Below are 19,073 nucleotides of genomic sequence, written 5' to 3' on the forward strand. Positions count from 1 at the left end.
AAACGACGGTCGGATGGGCCAGACATTTTCAAAGGTGTTGAAGAGAGAAGAGGTCGGACAAATCAAGATCTTAGAAGTGCAAGAATGGAGCTTCTACTGGTGGATATTCAAGTGTGCTTTGGAACTTAATGTCAGCCCCTATAAAAATCTGCACTCGACGAAGCTTCAGAAATCGAAGAGGTGCCTGCTCAGAAATCGAAGAGGCGTTTGCTTTCTCAAAAGCTGGGCTGCTCAGAGACCACGAGGGTCGATCTCAGAAATCGAAGAGGCATTTGCTTTTTCAAAAGCTGGGCTGCTCAAAGACCACAAAGGCCGATCTCAGAAATCGAAGAGGTTTGCTTTCTCAAAAGCTGGGCTGCTCAGAGACCACGAGGGCCGATCTTAGAAATCGAAGAGGTACCTACTTTTCCAGCCTTGTCAGCACATGTCACACGCACACTCAACTTTGGGGAAATTATGGGCATTCTGTCGAAGATTTCTGGCGAAGTAGAAAGCACATGAATCGTACTGTTCAATCACCCACTTCCCACACGCAACAGTAGCTCATGGGTACCACAGATAACTTTGCCAAAGTTCTCTGACAAAGTTGAGACACGTGAAGCTTGCAGCTCCCACTACATCGCTCTGACCAAGAAGGGTAAAAGAATAGCAAAGAAACAACACTAACAAAGTTTAGACACATAAATTTTGAAGGTCTAGCTACCATATTATTACCCACAAGGGTAAAGGGACAGTACCACTGCTGGATAATTGGAAAGTCCCGGTGTGTCAACCTCTGTGCTTCGTGGCAAGGTAGACTAGCAAACATGCCCAACCTTTACTCACATTCGAGAAAACACTCCCAACAAGATTGCTTGCTCCAAAATCGAAGAGGCACCGCCCTCCGAATCTCGAGAGCCAGACTCCCAACATGATTACTTTCTCAAAAATCGAAGAGAAGGTAAAGGAACAGTACCACTGCTGGATAATTGGAAAGTCCCTGTGTGTCAACCTATGTGCTTCGTGGCAAGGTAGACTAGCAAACATGCCCAACCTTTACTCACATTCGAGAAAACACTCCCAACAAGATTGCTTGCTCCAAAATCGAAGAGGCACCGCCCTTCGAATCTCGAGAGCCAGACTCCCAACATGATTACTTTCTCAAAAATCGAAGAGCGGGTAAAGGAACAGTACCACTGCTGGATAATTGGAAAGTCCCTGTGTGCCAACCTCTGTGCTTCGTGGTAAGGTAGACCAGCAGGATTGCTTTCTCAAAAATCGAAGAGGCATCGTTCTCCGAATCTCGAGAGCCAGATCCCCGACAAGATTGCTTGTTCGAAAACCGAAGAGGCACCACTTTCCCAACTTCAAGAGCTGGATCTCCTTGGATAAAGCTTGTCTGCAATCTTCACACGCAACATCAGCTTTCCAGATACCACATACCATTTTTTCAAAGTGCTCTGACAGAGTTAAAACATGTGAAGCTGGCAGCTCCCACTACCGTGCTATGACCAAGCAGGGTAAATGAATAGCATTATTACTTGATGTTAGGGAGACTCCTATATATGTCAACCTTCATCCCCAACGGACAGGCAGACCTGCAAAAATGCTCAACCCTTCCTCTTATCTGAGAGGGCACTCCCAACGAAGCCTTTCGAAATATTCAGCTTTCTTTCCCCCCGATAATACCTCTGTAAACAAGCTATACTAGAGCAAGAATATCTCATATCATCAGGGTTAAAAGCAAGAGTATCCCATATCATGCTTTTTCCCTGTCTTTTCCTTTGGCCTTATTCTTACCTGCAAGACAAGGAGAAAGAGAGCAATCAGTCAGCACTTGGAATCAAGCTTCCAGCCAGGAACTGACTGCCTGGAACCCCTTACCTGATTACTTACCTGGCATTGCTCTCGAGTACTCATCTTCAACATCTTATGCTCCCAGGGAAGATACCACATCTGCCTGAGGAACAGATAGGGCAAGTGAGAAGGATACAAGGAAGCATGTGGAGACAAGCGTAACAGCACACGTGCCGATACATCCACTACTCTGTCAAAAGCAAAAGTATCACATATCAGCAGGGTCGAACGTACTCTAGATTTGATGGACTTGTTTTGACCCTCAAATTCTTCAGTCGGCCTTATACTCTGGAGGAAACCAGAAAACCCTCCAGCCCAGTTCAAGAATAAGCTTGTGGAAAGTTACTTCTTCAAAAGCAAAAGTATCTCATATCATCTCTTCTCATTTTTCTTCTCTTTATCCTTCATGTTGCCTGCAAGATAGGGAGAATGTGAACAATCAGCCGGAGCTCTGATTGCTTACCTTGTCTGTCACCTCTTTCAGCAGATCCCCTAGCTCGGCGACTTGGGGGACTCCTACTACATGGTTTGTATCGCGCTTGACCAAGCCTGAAACTACAAGTAAGCTTCAAGTGAAATTGATACATTACCTTGTGTATCTCCACCAGTTACAGATACCACCCATGGATGGAGGAAGAGTACTACCAGAGAAGATGCCACATCTACCTATGAGACAGATAAGGCAAGTCAAGACGATATCACACTCCGATACTTAGAAGTTTCGTGGTTACGAGATCATTCTCCCACAATATTTCCTAATGTCATTTGTACTAAATCATTCACTTGTACTCACTAAAGGAGAGCTTGAACCTATGTACTTGTGTAAACCCTTCACAATTAATGAGAACTCCTCTATTCTGTGGACGTAGCCAATCTGAGTGAACCACGTACATCTTGTGTTTGCTTTCCTATTTCTATCCATTTATATACTTATCCACACTAATGACCGGAGCAATCTAGCGAAGATCACAAAAAGTGACCGTTTTCGCTACCTAGGATCTATCTTGCAAGAGAACGGAGAATTAGATGGAGATCTCAACCATAGAATACAAACTGGATGGATGAAGTGTAAGAGTGCATCCGGCGTGTTGTGTGACCGTCGTAGGCCACTGAAGCTCAAGGGAAAATTTTATAGGACGGCAATAAGGCCAGCGATGTTGTATGGCACAGAATGTTGGGCGGTGAAGCATCAATACGTACACAAATTGGGTGTAGCGGAGATGAGGATACTTCGTGGAATGTATGGGCACACGAGAAAGGATAAGATTGGGAATGAGGATATCCGAGGTAAAGTAGGAGTAGCCCAAATTGAAGGAAATATGAGAGAAAATCGGTTCTGGTGGTTTGGACATGTGCAAAGAAGGCCTACTGACGCTCCGGTTCGAAAATGTGACTACGGGACAGAGGTTCAGGGCCGAAGGGGTAGAGGAAGACCTAGGAAAACTTTGGAAGAGACCCTAAGAAAAGACTTGAGTACTTGGATCTAACGGAGGACATGACACAAAACCGAGCGCAATGGCGTTCTAGGATTCATATAGCCGACCCCACTTAGTGGGAAAATGCTTTGTTGTTGTTGTTGTTGTTGTTGTGTGTTTATAATCAGAACCATTCATATAAATCACCCTACAAAGATCTTCTCTGCAAAAAATAAATTGAAACTAAGGTTGTTTAGTCATCAAATTGTTTAAAAACAAATGAACGGTATTGGTAAAAACATTACAAACCGTCTATGTATTTGCTATAATAGATTGACAAAACGATCTTAGTTTTAATTTATTTTTTGCAGAGATGATCTTTACAGTGTAATTTATAATATAGACGATTCTGATCATAAACACAAAATTCCGTAATTAAAACACTAAGAGTTTTGAGTATGAGTTACTAATCATCTTTGAAGTTGCCAAGTACTCTTCTTAAAATAATACCTCCTAAAACGTACCGTCCACACTCACTCGCTGCAAAAAACGCGAATCTCTCTCTCTCCTCTCTCTTTCTCTCTCTAGAAAAATAAAACCATTTTTCGAAGAAAAAAACAAAAGAAAAAAGGAACCCACTGAAAGAGACGGATCCGGAAGAATACGACCAGAATATAACCGTAAACCCTAGCCCTAGCCCAGCCGCGACTCACCTTACCCACCGCCTCTCTCACTCTCTCTCCACCTCTCTCACTCTAAAGCGAGTTTTCCAATTAGGGTTAGGGTTTTTTCGTTAGCTGCATGTTAAGGGTTGGAGAATCATAGGTCGATTGGGATTTGGGATTTTTGAGAAATTAGGGTTGGATTGGGTTAGGTTTAGGGATAAGATTTCGGCGATGGAATTTGTGGTCGGTTGTGGGTCGGGGGGTTGTTGGCGATGACCGGAGTCCGATGTCACGAGAAGAAGAAGATGATGGGTAGGGGTGCGGTCGGAGGTTGCGGCACCGAGGAGAGGCCTTGCCCAATTCCTAGGGTTCGGCCCAAAATTCCGGCTACCCAACTGGAAATTCTAGAGAAGTCGTCGAGCTCTTTGAGAATTGATTTTTTCTCGCAGGCTAGGAAGGCTTTGTGTGAGCGCTCTCCTTTTGATGTTCCCGAGGACGGCTCATCTTCGAGTGTGCCCACCACCTTGCCTAGGGGTTTGGCTAGCTTCTTGTCGAGGCAGTCGGATAGTCGAAAGCGGCATAAGAAGTCGCATGCCGGCGCTGAGAAGAAGAGTTTTCGGCAGAGAGAGAGGTCCCGGGGTAATAACATTTGGGTGGAGACTGAGGACTACTTTAGACCATTGACACTGCCTGATATTGATGCGTTGTCTCAGGTATCCGAGCTTAGTAATTTAGCTTCTCACAAGTGTTTTTCGATTCCGGTTGTGGGAAATGTTCCGAGGCGGAATGCGAATGAGAACGTTAATGCAAACGGAGTTGTTGTCAGTGAGGAGGATGCAAATGGCGGTAAGTCAAATTGTGTTGTTGTCAAGGATGAAGGTATAAATGGGGGGAATGCAAATGATGCCATTGTCATGGATGAGAATGCAAACGATCAGAATGCTAATGATGGTGTCGTCAAGGCTGAGTGTGCATATGAATGGAATGCCAATTCGGTTGTAGTTGAAAAAGTGAATGAAAATGGTGGAAATGAAAATAGGGTTGTCGAAGACGAGGTTAAGACAGAGAAGGATGAACATTCCATGGAAATAGATAGTGTGGGAGCTTCTGGGTTGCCCCCTAGTGGTCTTGAGTGGCTTTTAGGGTACAGGAATAAGATTTCTTTAACATCAGAGCGCCCGTCAAAGAAGCGGAAGGTTCTAGGTTCTGATGCAGGATTGGAGAAAGTGTTAATAGCGGCTCCATGTGATGGGAATTCATCTTTATGCCATTTCTGCTGCATGGGTGACGCAGGGAACTTGTCAAACCCATTGATTGTCTGTAGTTCTTGTAAGGTTGGAGTTCATCAGAAGTGCTATGGAGTACTAGAGAATGTAGATGCTTCATGGTTATGCTCTTGGTGTAAGAAGAAGACTGATACTAGTGATTCAGTAAAGCCATGTGTGCTTTGCTCAAAGCAGGGTGGCGCTTTAAAGCCAATTATTAAGAGCGTTGAAAATGGTGGATCTATGGATTTTGTTCACTTGTTTTGCTGTCAATGGATGCCTGAGGTTTATATAGAGGACTTAGCAAAGATGGAGCCTATCATAAACGTTGGAGGAATAATTGAAACCCGCAGAAAGTTAATATGTAACATATGCAAGGTGAAGTGGGGCGCTTGTGTTCGATGCAGTCATGGTACTCTTTGTTGCTTTACTGTCTTATACAATTATCGTTTCTGTTTTGGCTGGCATGCCAATGGAATTTTTGGTAATTGGCATATATGCTTAGTTTTTGGTTTATTAGACTTGAGAGTTGTCTAACGCAAAAGATACAAGGGTGTTGCCTTGACGTGTTGCATCTGTGTTAGGGAAAAGGTTAGAAATAATTTTGCTTAGGTAGTTTGTAGGGGTCATAATCTTATTACTTATAATATGTACCCTCTCCTTCCCCAGACTTAACTTCAATTGGTATTGGAATTTAATAGTTTGTGAGATAAGAGTGCAATGTTTTGGCAGAATACCTACATGGGTGTTTTGCATCATCGTACTTTTATCTGAGCCAGATGGCCTGTTTAGGTTTTATCTTAATGACCATTTGCAGGCTTAAAAACATCTTAATAATTATGGTATATTGTGGAATCTGGACTGTCGCTGTAGCTTACAAGGTTAATGCACGTTGCATATGGCAGCTTTATTTTTTTATCAGCTTGGCCTGGTTGTGGTTCATATTATTGATGGCTGAGTGGTAAAATGGAGCTTCTATAAATTCCTAATTATTGCACATACTTACCTGTCAGATCTTTCAATTACTAAGTTATTAAATGTTTCGACTTTGGGATTTCGTTCACCATGCTAATTTTCTTTTGGCTTGGGGGTCAGGAACTTGCAGAACTTCGTTTCATCCATTATGTGCGAGGGAGGCAAGACAGAGAATGGAAATTTGGGGAAAATATGGGTGCGATAATGTAAGAGTTTTATGTATGTATTTGAAAATCGTAATATTTGTTCATCGCTGACTGCTGTCTAGTATTGATATGTCGCCAACTTATGATTGTGATCAACCTTTTTGAATAAAATTCCCAACTTTGATAAACATGTAGGTTGAGCTGAGGGCCTTTTGTTCAAAGCACTCAGAAGTACCAGGTAACAACAACAGTCAATTAGTATCTCCCTCTGTCTCTGCTGACAAGAACTCAAATGTCTCCAACCATCTTCCTATGGCATTGTCAGAAAACAAATTACCCAAGTTAAGGATAGGCCCTAGAAATGGTGATAAAACTGCAGTACCTATTGAGGCTCTAGATATTACTTCTGACAAATCGGGTGATAGTGAATCACAGGAGATAGTGTTTCCTATTCCAAGATTAAATCCTAGGCTGACATCGGAGTGTGGTAATGCACAGCCGATGATTAATGCAGGGGCATTTGAGAGAAGCAAAGAGGATGTTAATGCTTCTAATTCCCTTAAATTTTCTCTGATTTTAAAGAAGGTAAAGTATGCCTCTGGTCACTTATTCTCTATAAATTGGGAACTTCATGAGCTTGTTTTAATACTTATATCTTCTCCTGCAGCTGATTGATTGTGGAAAAGTTAATGTGAAGGATGTGGCATTGGACGTTGGTCTCTCACCTGATTCTTTATCTGCATCACTTGCTGTAATGCGAACTAAAAAATTACTTTTATGTTCCTGATTGGCTTCTAAAATAGTTTTAGCATGTCCGGTGCTTTCTTAAAATTTTCCCTTATGATGTAATGTCCTTCCTGCAGGATGGTACTATGGTGCCTGATGTGCAAGGAAGAATAGTTAAATGGCTAAAAGACCATTCTAACTTGGATTTAAAGCAGAAAAATGGAAAAATGAAATTAAGATCAGCAATGTCATCCATGGCTGAGTTTGGGGATTCTGATGGCTCTGAAGCTGCTTCATTATCGGAGTCTGATATGGCAGATGTAGCTGTTAAGTCAGTACCCCCATGGAGAAGAACCAAAAGCAGTATTAGGTTTCTGAAGGATGACAAAGTAATAAGCTCATCCAAGGGGATCTTTAATGACAATGGCACATTGGACAAGATTAAGGTTGATCAACCTGTCACTGATGAACAAGAAAATTTAAGTAGAGTGTCTGTCCCTGATCCTGTTGAGAAGGTAATGATTTACTAGAGATATGGTGATTATGCACGCCTTCTGACTAGTGCATTTGGATACACTAGTGTAATCTGATTGCTTGGTCGTTAGTACCTTATGATGGACGGGCATTATGTATAAATATCAATTCTGATTTGGTTGAGTGAGTTTCGTTTTAGTGTGTTATCTGTAATTCATGAGTTTTGCAATAAGCTTAAGAAAGCCATCCTCTGTGGCTTCCACAAGGTCAGGCTTTCTCTGTCATAATATGCATTGTTAAACCATTGGGGGTATATTGTTGGACCTTAGTTTACTTATAGGTTTAGTTGAAGTGATTATGCTTAAAGGTTTCATGGGGTTTGAGCTTTATGGATGTTATAATGTACTTGTTACAATAATAAAGTTAAGTCTTTATTTTGCTTTTAAATAGAATTTCTCAGTAGTAATGGAAATATGTTTACTTAACTGTGGCTTTGAATAAACACTTAATGGGGTGCCCCTCTCTCTCTCTCTCTCTCTCTCTCTCTCTCTCTCTCTCTCTCTCTCTCTCTCTACATCCCCCTCCCTCCCTCCCTGTGTGTAATTTCCTACCTCAAGCATTCATTGCTAAGATATTTCTTGTCTTTGCAGAATCCAACAGAGGCCGATGTGTTTCAACATTCTTTGCTGACACATTCACCTAGATCAGAAGGTACTCGTCTCCGTTTCTGCTGGTTAGATGTCAGAAGTATGATTGAAGATTGTGGTTGTTCATGTGCATGTTGATTGCCTAGGGAAAGACTTCTAATTTCTGGTTCTGGGGAGATCCATATTAGGTGAACATAGCCAATTTCCTAATTGTGTCGTACAAATCTTAATTTAATAGATTTGAATAATATCTGGAGGGTTTGGAGTATCCTTGAGTAGGAGTCAGGAAGTTGTCTTATCCCATTGCTGAAAATGGTTAGGAAGTACAGTTGCATGCCTACACAGGAATTTGGATAGGCTTTGTTAGTTTGATTGTAATTTTTCCTTTCATGTTTTTTGTTCTGTATATTCTGTTGTTCAAATAGTTCATGTATAAATTAACAAGTTCATTTTTCATAGGTGTGCTTGAAATGTTTACCTTTCTGCCACTCTTGCCTCATTTAAGCTCACAATCAAATTATTAGTCTTCCTCATATAAAAAAGAATTTAAATTAGGGAAGTGTTATTGGCACTCCAAAAATCTCATTCTACACTTCTCACAAGTGTATTTTCCTTTCTAAATATAGAAAGTTTGGAGTGTAGAATGAGGAATTTGGAGCGCCAATAACAATTCCCTTTAAATTATTGTCTTCTATTTTTAAATCAGCTTAATTTACTGATAAGAGCTTCTGATGTTAATTTTACATTTGGCTATTATCGCCGTGCATTTTTTACTATTCACCAGCCGTAAAGGCTAAGGAAAGGAATGGGACTTGTGTTGACCTCATGTGATGGTAGTCAATGTAGGAAGGACGACAGAGCTATCTTTATTGATAATTACGTTCTTTGTGTGAAATGCCTCTACTTTGCGTTGTCAAGTTAAAGTTCTTTGTTTTGGGTGACATTTACTCTATTTAAACAATTTTCTATACATGAAAAAGTGTTGTTCTTTTCAAGTTCGAAGTTAGCGTCATTTCAGAATATTCTATTGTACATTTAGAGGAATGCTAAACAGCATACTAGTGTTGATGACCTAAATATAAGATACTTGCGTTAGTGAGGGAAGTCAGATTTGTATATAGTGCAAAATAAGTTGGGAACCACTCCAGAACATAACCATTTTAATAGATGTAATTGGGGTCTACGGTGCGCATGATCAACCAAATCAATGTTCTTTTGTTTGCAATTGTATTTTGTAGATGTAATTTTATTCCCTTAATATTTGTTCTAATTTGTTATGCTCTATTTGCTCTGTTTTTCTGGCGATGGGGAGTTACTACATTGTTATTGTACTTTTGAATTTGGTCTGTTAGTACATTTTCTGTTTGGTTGCATAAGTTTGTTGTTGTCTCTGTACTCGTTGTAGTCTTCTCTGTTTCATGCATAAATGACCCTTGCAGCATTAGAATAGGTTCTGGTGTATTATGACTTAAAATATTGTATGATGGGCAGGTCTTTTAGCTAAACCCTTGAATTGCAGCCTTTTGCAAATGGGTCAAGAGCAGTTGGCTACTATTCCTTTGCAGGGTACCTCAGCAATTGCAAATGAAGGTCAATCGTTTTCAGTTGCAAAACCGGTTATTCCTGAATTCAAGTAAGCTTTCTTTTTTATAATTATTTCTATTTTGCTACATGTCAAAAATTTTTTTGCCTGTTTTGTGATGTGATGATAGCTTTTCTGAATCTCGCAAATTCATGGTTTGCAGTAAATCTGACGCTGAAGATCCTGGTTTTTATGTCCATCCATATATTGAAAATAAGTTGTTGCAGATGCAGACTGGGGTGTCCTTAGAAAATTCAATATATGGTATTGATACAAATTTATTTATTTTTGTTTCCATTATGTTGTTATGGGTGAGTTTGACAGGTAGTTTATTTGTCAGGTTCAAGTGAGGGAGAAATTTCACGTCTGGAGGCATCCTCCCATGCAAGTGTTTGCTGTAATCACCAAAATAAGCATCCAAAATGCTGTGACATCATTTTTAAATCCGATGAGATGAAACTAGAACAGTTGGTTAAGGCTCGAAAAATGGGAGTTCTAGAAATCTGTCCAGGTGATGAAATGGAAGGAGAGCTTATTTATTACCAGCATAGGTTGCTCAACAATGCGATTGCAAGAAAGCATTTTACTGGTATATGCAATGCACTTGTCTTCCATTTAGTTTTATTTTCACTGTTCCTGCCTTTAGTAGAGGCATGCAATACTGTCATTTGATGTCGTGTAATATGAATATTAACTTCTGTTGTAAATACATTCTTTTGCAGATAATTTGGTATCTAATGTTGCTAAGAGTCTTCCATTGGAGATTGATGCAGCACGGAGGCAAAAATGGGATGCTGTACTCGTTAACCAGTATCTTTGGGAGCTTAGGGAGGCAAAGAAGCAGGGTAGGAAGGAGAGACGGCATAAAGAAGCACAGGCTGTGCTAGCAGCTGCAACTGCTGCTGCTGCTGCCTCTTCTAGGATTTCATCATTTAGGAAAGAGGTTCTTGACGAATCTTCCCATCAGGAGGTTAATGATTTTCTTATTTTCTCAATAACATGTCTCTTCGTGGTCATTTATTTACTTTCATACTTTGTCATTTTATTCTTGCAGAATGTGACGAAGTTGAATACTTCTAGTGGGAGGTCCAGCTTTTCCTCACAGATGATGCCGCGACCTAAAGAGACATTTCCGAGGGTGGCTGTTCCCCGGATTTCTGTGGAAAAACACTCTGGTTTTGTTCATTCAGTCACTGATTCTTCCAAAGAACATCCTAGATCTTGTGACATCTGCAGACGTTATGAAACGTTGTTAAACCCGATCTTAGTCTGTTGTAGTTGCAAGGTATTCATGCCTTTCTTATGGGTTTACTTTGATGAGACTTGCTACTCTGCTTGGTTTATGACTGATAACCAAGCGCTTTTAACAGGTTGCCATTCACTTGGATTGCTATCGTAGGACTAGAGAATCTACAGGTCCATGGTATTGTGAATTGTGTGAAGAAATGTCATCAACTTGTATTGCTGGTGCTCCTGTCAATTTTTGGGAGAAAGATCATTTTGTTGCAGAATGTGGTTTATGTGGTGGCAAAACAGGTGCATTTAGGAAGTCTTCTGATGGTAAATGGGTACATGCCTTTTGTGCCGAGGTATACTTTTCTGCTGCACACAAATGATGTCATTTACTTTTTTCAATTTTTTTAGTGCTTAAAGAAATTGATGTTATTTTCTGCTTCATTTGGTAGTGGATCTTTGAGTCAACATTCAGAAGGGGGCAAGTATCTCTCATTGAGGGAATGGTATGTGTATAGGTTATGCTGTGGCAGTTGTAATGTTGAACAATTTAGATTACTGTCATTGAATTTTTTTGCTTTTTGATAAGAATTGAACGTAATGTTCCAGCAATTATAACAATATGTCATTGAATGCCAGGAGACGATTTCTAAGGGGCTTGATTTTTGTTATATCTGCCGACGCAAATGTGGTGTCTGCATAAAAGTAAGAGTTTGACTTTTTCTTCTTCCCTCGTGATCTTATACTTAAGTGGAAATGTTTTTTGTCTTTATAATTAGGAAACTGATTGCCAGGCATCTGTATTGTTTGTCTGCAGTGTAACTTTGGCAATTGTCAGTCAACATTTCATCCTTCCTGTGCTAGAAGTTCTGGTTTTTACATGAATGTGAAAACTTTCGGTGGAAAGATCCAACACAAGGCATACTGTGAAAAGCATAGTGTTGAGCAGAGGACGAAGGTCTATATCTTTATCACCCCAAAGCCTCCATCTTTTAGGTGGTTGATGAGTTGTTTTGTTCATTTTCTTGGATTCTGAATTTATGCAGGCTGAAACACAAATACATGGAACTGAGGAGTTAGAGAACCTCAGGAAAATCAGAGTAAGTATCATTCTTGTGTTTAGTTTATTGTACAGTAATTATAGTTGCTCAAATACATTTCTAAGGCCAGAAGTAAAAAACAGAAGATTGAAGAGCAACAAATATGCCACACCGCCGTCAATTCTACCAAATATGCCAAGTCAACCCAACCTGTCACTCCTTTCATCACCCACCCATCCCTTTTAAACCACTCGCATCTCCTCTGCGACCCATTCAATTGATTGAGATGAGGCTTGGGATCTATCAGGAAGAGAGAGACAGGGAACTAGGTGGTGGTGGTGGTTAGGATGAAGCGTGGAAATTTGGAATCGAGCAGAAAGAGCAAGAAGGGGGGAGAGGAAGGAGGGAGAGAGACGTAGGAAGGGGATGTGTTTTTTTGTCCTTGTATTTGATGGGTTTCATGGGTTAAAAATGGGCATAATGGGTATGGACAATAAAAAACCCAAGTCCATCAGACCCCTTTTTTTTAGTCCTATTAGAATAAAATACCCATGAATGTATAATCCATCGGTATAAATGGCCATCCCTAGGCGTGTAGTAGTTTTGAAAGTATTTGTGCCTTGGTGGCATCTCTTTTTGCAACTTGTTTCTCATCTATATATATGTGCTTAGTGATATTGTTTTTGGTCCATCACTTTAACTTCTTTCAACTTGCGTTTATTTGCTTGATGAACCGAATTCTCTGATTGAATTATGACATGAATGATCTTTTGCAGGTTGAACTGGAGAGGGTACGACTACTTTGTGATAGAATCATCAAACGAGAAAAAGTAAAGGTGAGGCATTTCCATGGTTCTGTACATGGTTTAGATGCATGCTTTTATTGGCTCCCTGGTTATCAATTTAGTGTCTGTTATGTTTTCATATGTCTCCAATCTTAAGGTTCGGAAAGAGGTTTTCTGTCTTTTGCCCTTTAACTCTTTGTTGGATCCATGGAAACAGTGACTTCCTAGACCTACATATGGTCCGGTATGACCCACTTTCTCCATGGAATTATTATCTGGTGCATCTTTAGCTTTGCTGGAGATCAGTAAGAAATTGAGACATATGTATGTAATGTTGGCATCTGTAATGCCAATGGAGCTGGAGTAGCGTCACTAGCCACATGATTTGTACCTGACTGTTTATAGCCTTGGTTCAGTTCTTGTTTAATCCTGTTGCCTCTGATTATCTTAAGTTGCATATTTTCATTCCCTTGTATTTCTAAGGTACTTATCTTGTGGAGAATTTATGCTGAATAAGGTTTCTTTTGAATGCAGCGGGAACTGCTCATTTGTTCACATGACCTTCTTGCTGTCAGGAGAGATCATGTTGCTCGGACAGTGCTTGTTAATAGTCCTTTCCTGCCACCTGATGTTAGTTCTGAATCGGCTACAACATCTCTTAACGGACATACAGATGATTACAAATCATGCAGTGATGCAATTCAAAGATCAGATGATGTGACTGTAGATAGTACAATTTCTGTGAAGCGGCGGAGAGTTCCTATAAGTATTGACAATGACCCAAAAACAGATGATGACAGCTCCACATCCCAAAACCATTCTACCAAAAAGCTCTTGGAGAGGCCACAAGTTTCTGATAAACATATTCCTTGTGGAGCTTCTAGTGCTGCAACTTGTAAGCTTTCGGAAGATGGAGGATGGAGGTCAAAATCTAGGAAGGTATTTTACATTTTGCATAAAATATACACACGCGCGCACATACGTCTCTAGAATAAGCACAATAAGGTGTATGATAGAACTAACTGTAAACCTTCCAACTCACAGCATGCTGAGACTTTTGAGAAAGAACTGGTAATGACATCGGATCAAGCATCGATGAAAAATATGAAATTACCCAAAGGATATGCATATGTTCCTGCTGATTGCATTCCAAATGAAAAGCAGATCAACCAGGATGCTTGTTCTGGTGAACAACCGCAAGGAGACGGGTAGTGTCAGAAAACTTCCTCCTTGTGTTTAATCTGCCTTTGTGGAGCTCAAAAGTAATAGAGGACAAGCATTCTCTGCCCTCCATCCCATGGCATCACCTTGCCCTTCCTGGCCTGGAAACCACCACGTTTCTTGGTTTCAAAGGGAAATGGCCGAGTGGAAGCCGGAGGTTAGGTCATCGCCTTGTGCGTAAAGATTTCACGTCCTAATTTCGGATGTGTGTAAGTTTTGGCATCGTTGTATATTCTTGTGAGAGTTAACTGTACAGTGGGTGAGTTTCTTCCATTTACAAGTGTTGGAAGGCAGCGTGGGTTTTTCTTGTGTTTGTTAGGACTAAAGAGAAGCTCTGCTTGTAAACAGGTGTACAAGAAGCTCTGCCTGCTCTGTAAAGTTATTGTATATATCCTTACAATACCAATCCCCCGGATGCATCAGATTAATGGAATCGAGCGTTTAATATTTGAGCCGTGTCGTTTTTATTTTCTTAGTTGAAGTTTTGTCCAACTGACTCCAGTTTGTATGTTGGATGCCGGTAACGTAGAGGAATAAATACAATTCTTATGATTAATACGGTGGTGTATCATGCTGATTATATGAAGGTTTACTATATCTACAACATGCAGAACCTTTGCACACTAGCATTACAAATAACAAATTCAAGTGGTATAATCACTTTTTAACTTCAATTGATATTTAAATGTTATTGAGATTATCTATGAAATAGTTTAAGATATTGGGGAGAACTAAATATTTTTATAGAGTAATTTCGAGGCTAAGTAAAAGTTTTTAACATGATGTTTGAAAGATTGGCCTAAGAACACATTAATGCGTGACTATTACTGAGATAGGGAGAAGACTATATAAGCTGAACCATTTTCTTTTAAGGTCGCAATTTCGAACCACGTTCTCATACTTTCTCAGCGTTTCTTTTTTTTGCCAAACTAATGGTTGACTGCATGCGAAAATATAAGAGTTTGAATGAAAAATAAAGAATTTGAATCCCACATCAATTAGGTATTTTGGCGAATGCCGTTTTGGTAAATGACATTGTATAATTTTGCAATGTCTTCTTTTTGGATTTGACGTGGTGGTCTTTTCATTGTTATAATCATAGTACAGAGAGATAAGCTTGAAGAACAACAAATTGTATAATGATATTACAATAAGTAATTTGGTTTAAGTTTTAAAATAATATGAATTTGGTAAAAGAAACTCATCAATATAGGTTGGGTTCTACTCGACACAATTGGTTAAAAACCAATTCTTTTATTCTCTTACAAATAATAGAAATCAAGATTTAAACTTTGAACCTAATAGTGTACGGTTGTAAATTTGCATTTTTGAGATTTAATGATAATTGAATTTTTTAAGCGTCCAAAAACTACTAGCACAAGAATAAAAGCGAAATTATCACAATAAAAAGAGAGAGAGAGAGAGAAAAGAATGAACGCACTGGCATATCATGCTAATTAGATGAGGGTTTACCATACACAACTAGCAGCCATATTATTACTCTTTACCGATCAAATAATTTTCCCCCTTTGAGTCGAGTGGTATTAGGATGGAGTGGAGAAGTCAGGGTTACGTTAAAAAGAAAAGAAATTTAATCTTGGAATTATATGATATACAGCAGCCGGAAAGAGTTCCTCTCCTAATCTCTCCCTCCAAAATCCAAAGATTAAGTGATCTGAGCCTTTGAATTTGATCTAATGGCTAAAAACAGAGAAATTAGTAAAAAATTGTAAAAGCTATAATAATTTTTAACCGTTTGATTAAATTTCAAAGGCTCGGATCATTTGATCATTGGGTTTTGGAGGGAGATATCTGGAAATGATCTCTTTTCGCCTCAGCCCACCCACAGTATTCGGTAGGCCTGGCAATTCCTGACACGACCCGATAACCTGACACGACACGATACGAAATTAACAGGTATTCGGGTCGACACGATAACGAATATGGTCGTTATCGGGTAACCTGATAAGCACCTGTTAAGATAACGGGTTGGTTCGGGTATACACATGGGTAACACGATACACGATAAGCAAAATATTAATTTTATAATTTTATAACCCTAAAAAAATACTATAATAATTATATATATTAATTTAACAATTTTATACCCCTAAAAACTATAATAATTATATATATATATATATATATATATATATATATTAAATTAAATATTAAAAATTGGTGACCATTGGAAAGGCTTAAATGTACATATCATTCAATTTCTGAAGTGCTATATGTACAAAATAAATAAATTTAAATCTATTTAATAAATAAATATATATTAACGAAAAATCACGATTTAACGATTTTATACCATTGAACTTGATGGGATACGAATTCTACGAAACTAATTTCAACAATCCAGTCGTCAAACTTGTTTGTATATGCTTCGAGATCGCATCAGCAAAAAATCGCAAAAAACAAACATTCAGAGATCAAGTAACGAGACAAAACTTTTCGACGGTTATCAACGAAAAATCACGATTTGACGATTAGTTTAACTTCGATTTTGATGATTTTTTACAACTACACTCCTTGACCCTATATGAATACAATGAATGAACTCGATCTTCAATTTAAAATATTTACACTAGTGGATACCACAAAATCTTATGTTATACTTAATGAAAGTAAAAATAAACTTTAAGTGTTAGTGAATCTATCGTTTTTATGGGATACACATTCTACGAAACTAAATTCAATGATCCAACCGTCAAACTTATTTGTATATGCTTCAAGATCGCATACACTAAAAATCACAAAAAACAAACATTCAGAGATGAAGTAACGAGACAAAACTTTTCGACGGTTATCAACGAAAAATCATGATTTCACGGTTATTTTAACTTCGATTTTGATGATTTTTTACAGCTACATTCCTTGACCCTATATGAATACAATGAATGAACTCGATCTTCAATTTAAAATATTTACACTAGTAGATACCACAAAATCTTATGTTATACTTAATGAAAGTATGAATAAACTCTTAAGTGTTAATGAATCTATCATTTTGATAAGATACGCATTCTACGAAACTAATTTCAACGATCCAATCGTCAAACTTTTTTGTATATGCTTCAAGATAGCATACGCCAAAAATCGTAAAAAACAAACATTCAGAGAACCAGTAACAAGACAAAACTTTTCTACGGTTATCAACGAAAAATCACGATTTAACGGTTATTTTAACTCCGATTTTGATGAGTTTTTACAACTATACTCCTTGACCCTATATGAATACAATGAATGAACTTGATCTTCAATTTAAAATATTTACACTAGTGGATACCACAAAATCTTATGTTATACTTAATGAAGTATGAATAAACTCTTAAGTGTTAATGAATCTATCATTTTGATGGGATACGCATTCTATGAAACTAATTTCAACGATCCAACTGTCAAACGTGTTTGTATATGCTTCGAGATCGCATACGCCAAAAATCGTAAAAAACAAACATTCAGAGATTAAGTAGTGGGACAAAACTTTTCGACGGTTATCAACGAAAAATCACGATTTAATGGTTATTTTAACTCCGATTTTGATGATTTTTTACAGCTACACTCCTTGACCCTATATGAATATAATGAATGAACTCGATATTCAATTTAAAATATTTACACTAGTGGATACCACAAAATCTTATGTTATACTTATGAAAGTATGAATAAACTCTTAAGTGTTAGTGAATCTATCATTTTGATGGGATACACATTCTACGAAACTAATTTCAACAATCCAATCGTCAAACTTCATTGTATATGCTTCAAGATCGCATATACCAAAAATCGAAAAAAAAAAAACATTCAAAGATCAAGTAACGAGACAAAACTTTTCAACGGTTATCAACGAAAAATCACGATTTAACTGTTGTTTTAACTCCGATTTTGATGATTTTTTACAACTACACTCATTGACCCTATATGAATACAATGAATGAACTCGATCTTCAATTTAAAATATTTAAGTGTTAGTGAATCTATTGTTTTTATGGGATACACATTCTACGAAACTAGTTTCAACGATCCAACCATCAAACATGTTTGTATATATTTCGAGATCGCATACGCCAAAAATTGCAAAAAATAAACATTCAGATATCAAGTAACGGCACAAAACTTTTCTACGGTTATCAACGAAAAATCACGATTTAACAGTTATTTTAACTCCGATTTTGATGATTTCTTACTGCTACACTCCTTGACTCTATATGAATACAATGAATGAGCTCGATCTTCAATTTAAAATATTTACAGCAGTGGATACCACAAAATATTATGTTATACTTAATGAAGTATGAATAAACTCTAAAGTGTTAGTGAATCTATCATTTTGATGGGATACGCATTCTACGAAACTAATTTCAATGATCCAACCATCAAACTTGTTTATATATGCTTCGAGATCGCATACGCCAAAAATCGTAAAAAACAAACATTCAGAGATCAAGTAGTGAGACAAAAATTTTCGACGGTTATTAACGAAAAATCATAATTTAACGGTTATATTAACTCTGATTTTGATGTTTTTTTACAACTATACTCCTTGACCCTATATGAATACAATGAATGAACTCGATCTTCAATTTAAAATATTTACACTAGTGGATATCACAAAATCTTATGTTATACTTAATGAAAGTATGAATAAATTCTTAAGTGTTAGTGAATCTATTGTTTTGATGGGATACGCATTTTACGAAACTAGTTTCAATGATCCAACCGTCAAACATGTTTGTATATACTTCGAGATCACATATGCAAAAAATTGCAAAAAACAAACATTAAGAGATCAAGTAACGGGTTCGAAGGTTATAAACGAAAAATTACGATTTAACGGTTATTTTAACTCCGATTTTGATGATTTTTTTACAGCTACACTCCTTAATCCTATATGAATACAATGAATTAATTTGTTTGTCAATTTAAAATATTTACAGAAGTGGATACTACAAAATCTTATGTCATGATGATCGATGAAAATTGAGGATTTTGTAAAAGGAATAAAATGCAAGCTTTGAGTTCCATTGGTAAGGTTTAAACTTTTGAGAAAGGCTTCA

General features: G+C 38.0%; 1 protein-coding gene across 2 annotated transcripts; it reads left to right on the plus strand.

Annotated features, from left to right (window-relative positions):
- The first annotated feature begins 3,795 nt into the window (after positions 1–3,795).
- LOC126632053 (uncharacterized) lies at positions 3,796–14,457 on the plus strand. 2 transcript variants are annotated; one of them, XM_050302275.1, is made up of 20 exons: positions 3,796–5,593; positions 6,277–6,362; positions 6,498–6,540; positions 6,628–6,887; positions 6,970–7,053; positions 7,166–7,543; positions 8,153–8,213; positions 9,641–9,782; positions 9,895–9,995; positions 10,072–10,320; positions 10,454–10,701; positions 10,786–11,016; positions 11,102–11,320; positions 11,417–11,470; positions 11,604–11,669; positions 11,782–11,922; positions 12,011–12,064; positions 12,781–12,840; positions 13,324–13,728; positions 13,834–14,457. In XM_050302275.1, exons 1-20 carry the CDS (start codon positions 4,189–4,191, stop codon positions 13,999–14,001), a joined length of 4,455 nt encoding a protein of 1,484 aa, XP_050158232.1. In that variant the 5' UTR covers positions 3,796–4,188; the 3' UTR covers positions 14,002–14,457. The 2 variants fall into 2 exon arrangements, with proteins under 2 accessions (XP_050158232.1, XP_050158231.1); XM_050302274.1 differs by having other exon boundaries at positions 3,797–5,593; positions 6,498–6,887.
- The last annotated feature ends 4,616 nt before the right edge of the window (positions 14,458–19,073 follow it).

The sequence above is a fragment of the Malus sylvestris genome, chromosome 8, assembly GCF_916048215.2.
Source record: "Malus sylvestris chromosome 8, drMalSylv7.2, whole genome shotgun sequence".
Classification (NCBI taxonomy): Eukaryota; Viridiplantae; Streptophyta; class Magnoliopsida; order Rosales; family Rosaceae; genus Malus; species Malus sylvestris.

Excerpts from the sequence above, each read along its gene's own strand:
- LOC126632053 (XM_050302274.1), top strand. The coding sequence starts at position 4,189 with ATGACCGGAGTCCGATGTCACGAGAAGAAGAAGATGATGGGTAGGGGT. Across the intron at positions 9,783-9,894 it reads CCGGTTATTCCTGAATTCAA|TAAATCTGACGCTGAAGATC; the intron begins GTAAGCTTTCTT and ends CATGGTTTGCAG. Across the intron at positions 11,923-12,010 it reads GTGTTGAGCAGAGGACGAAG|GCTGAAACACAAATACATGG; the intron begins GTCTATATCTTT and ends GAATTTATGCAG.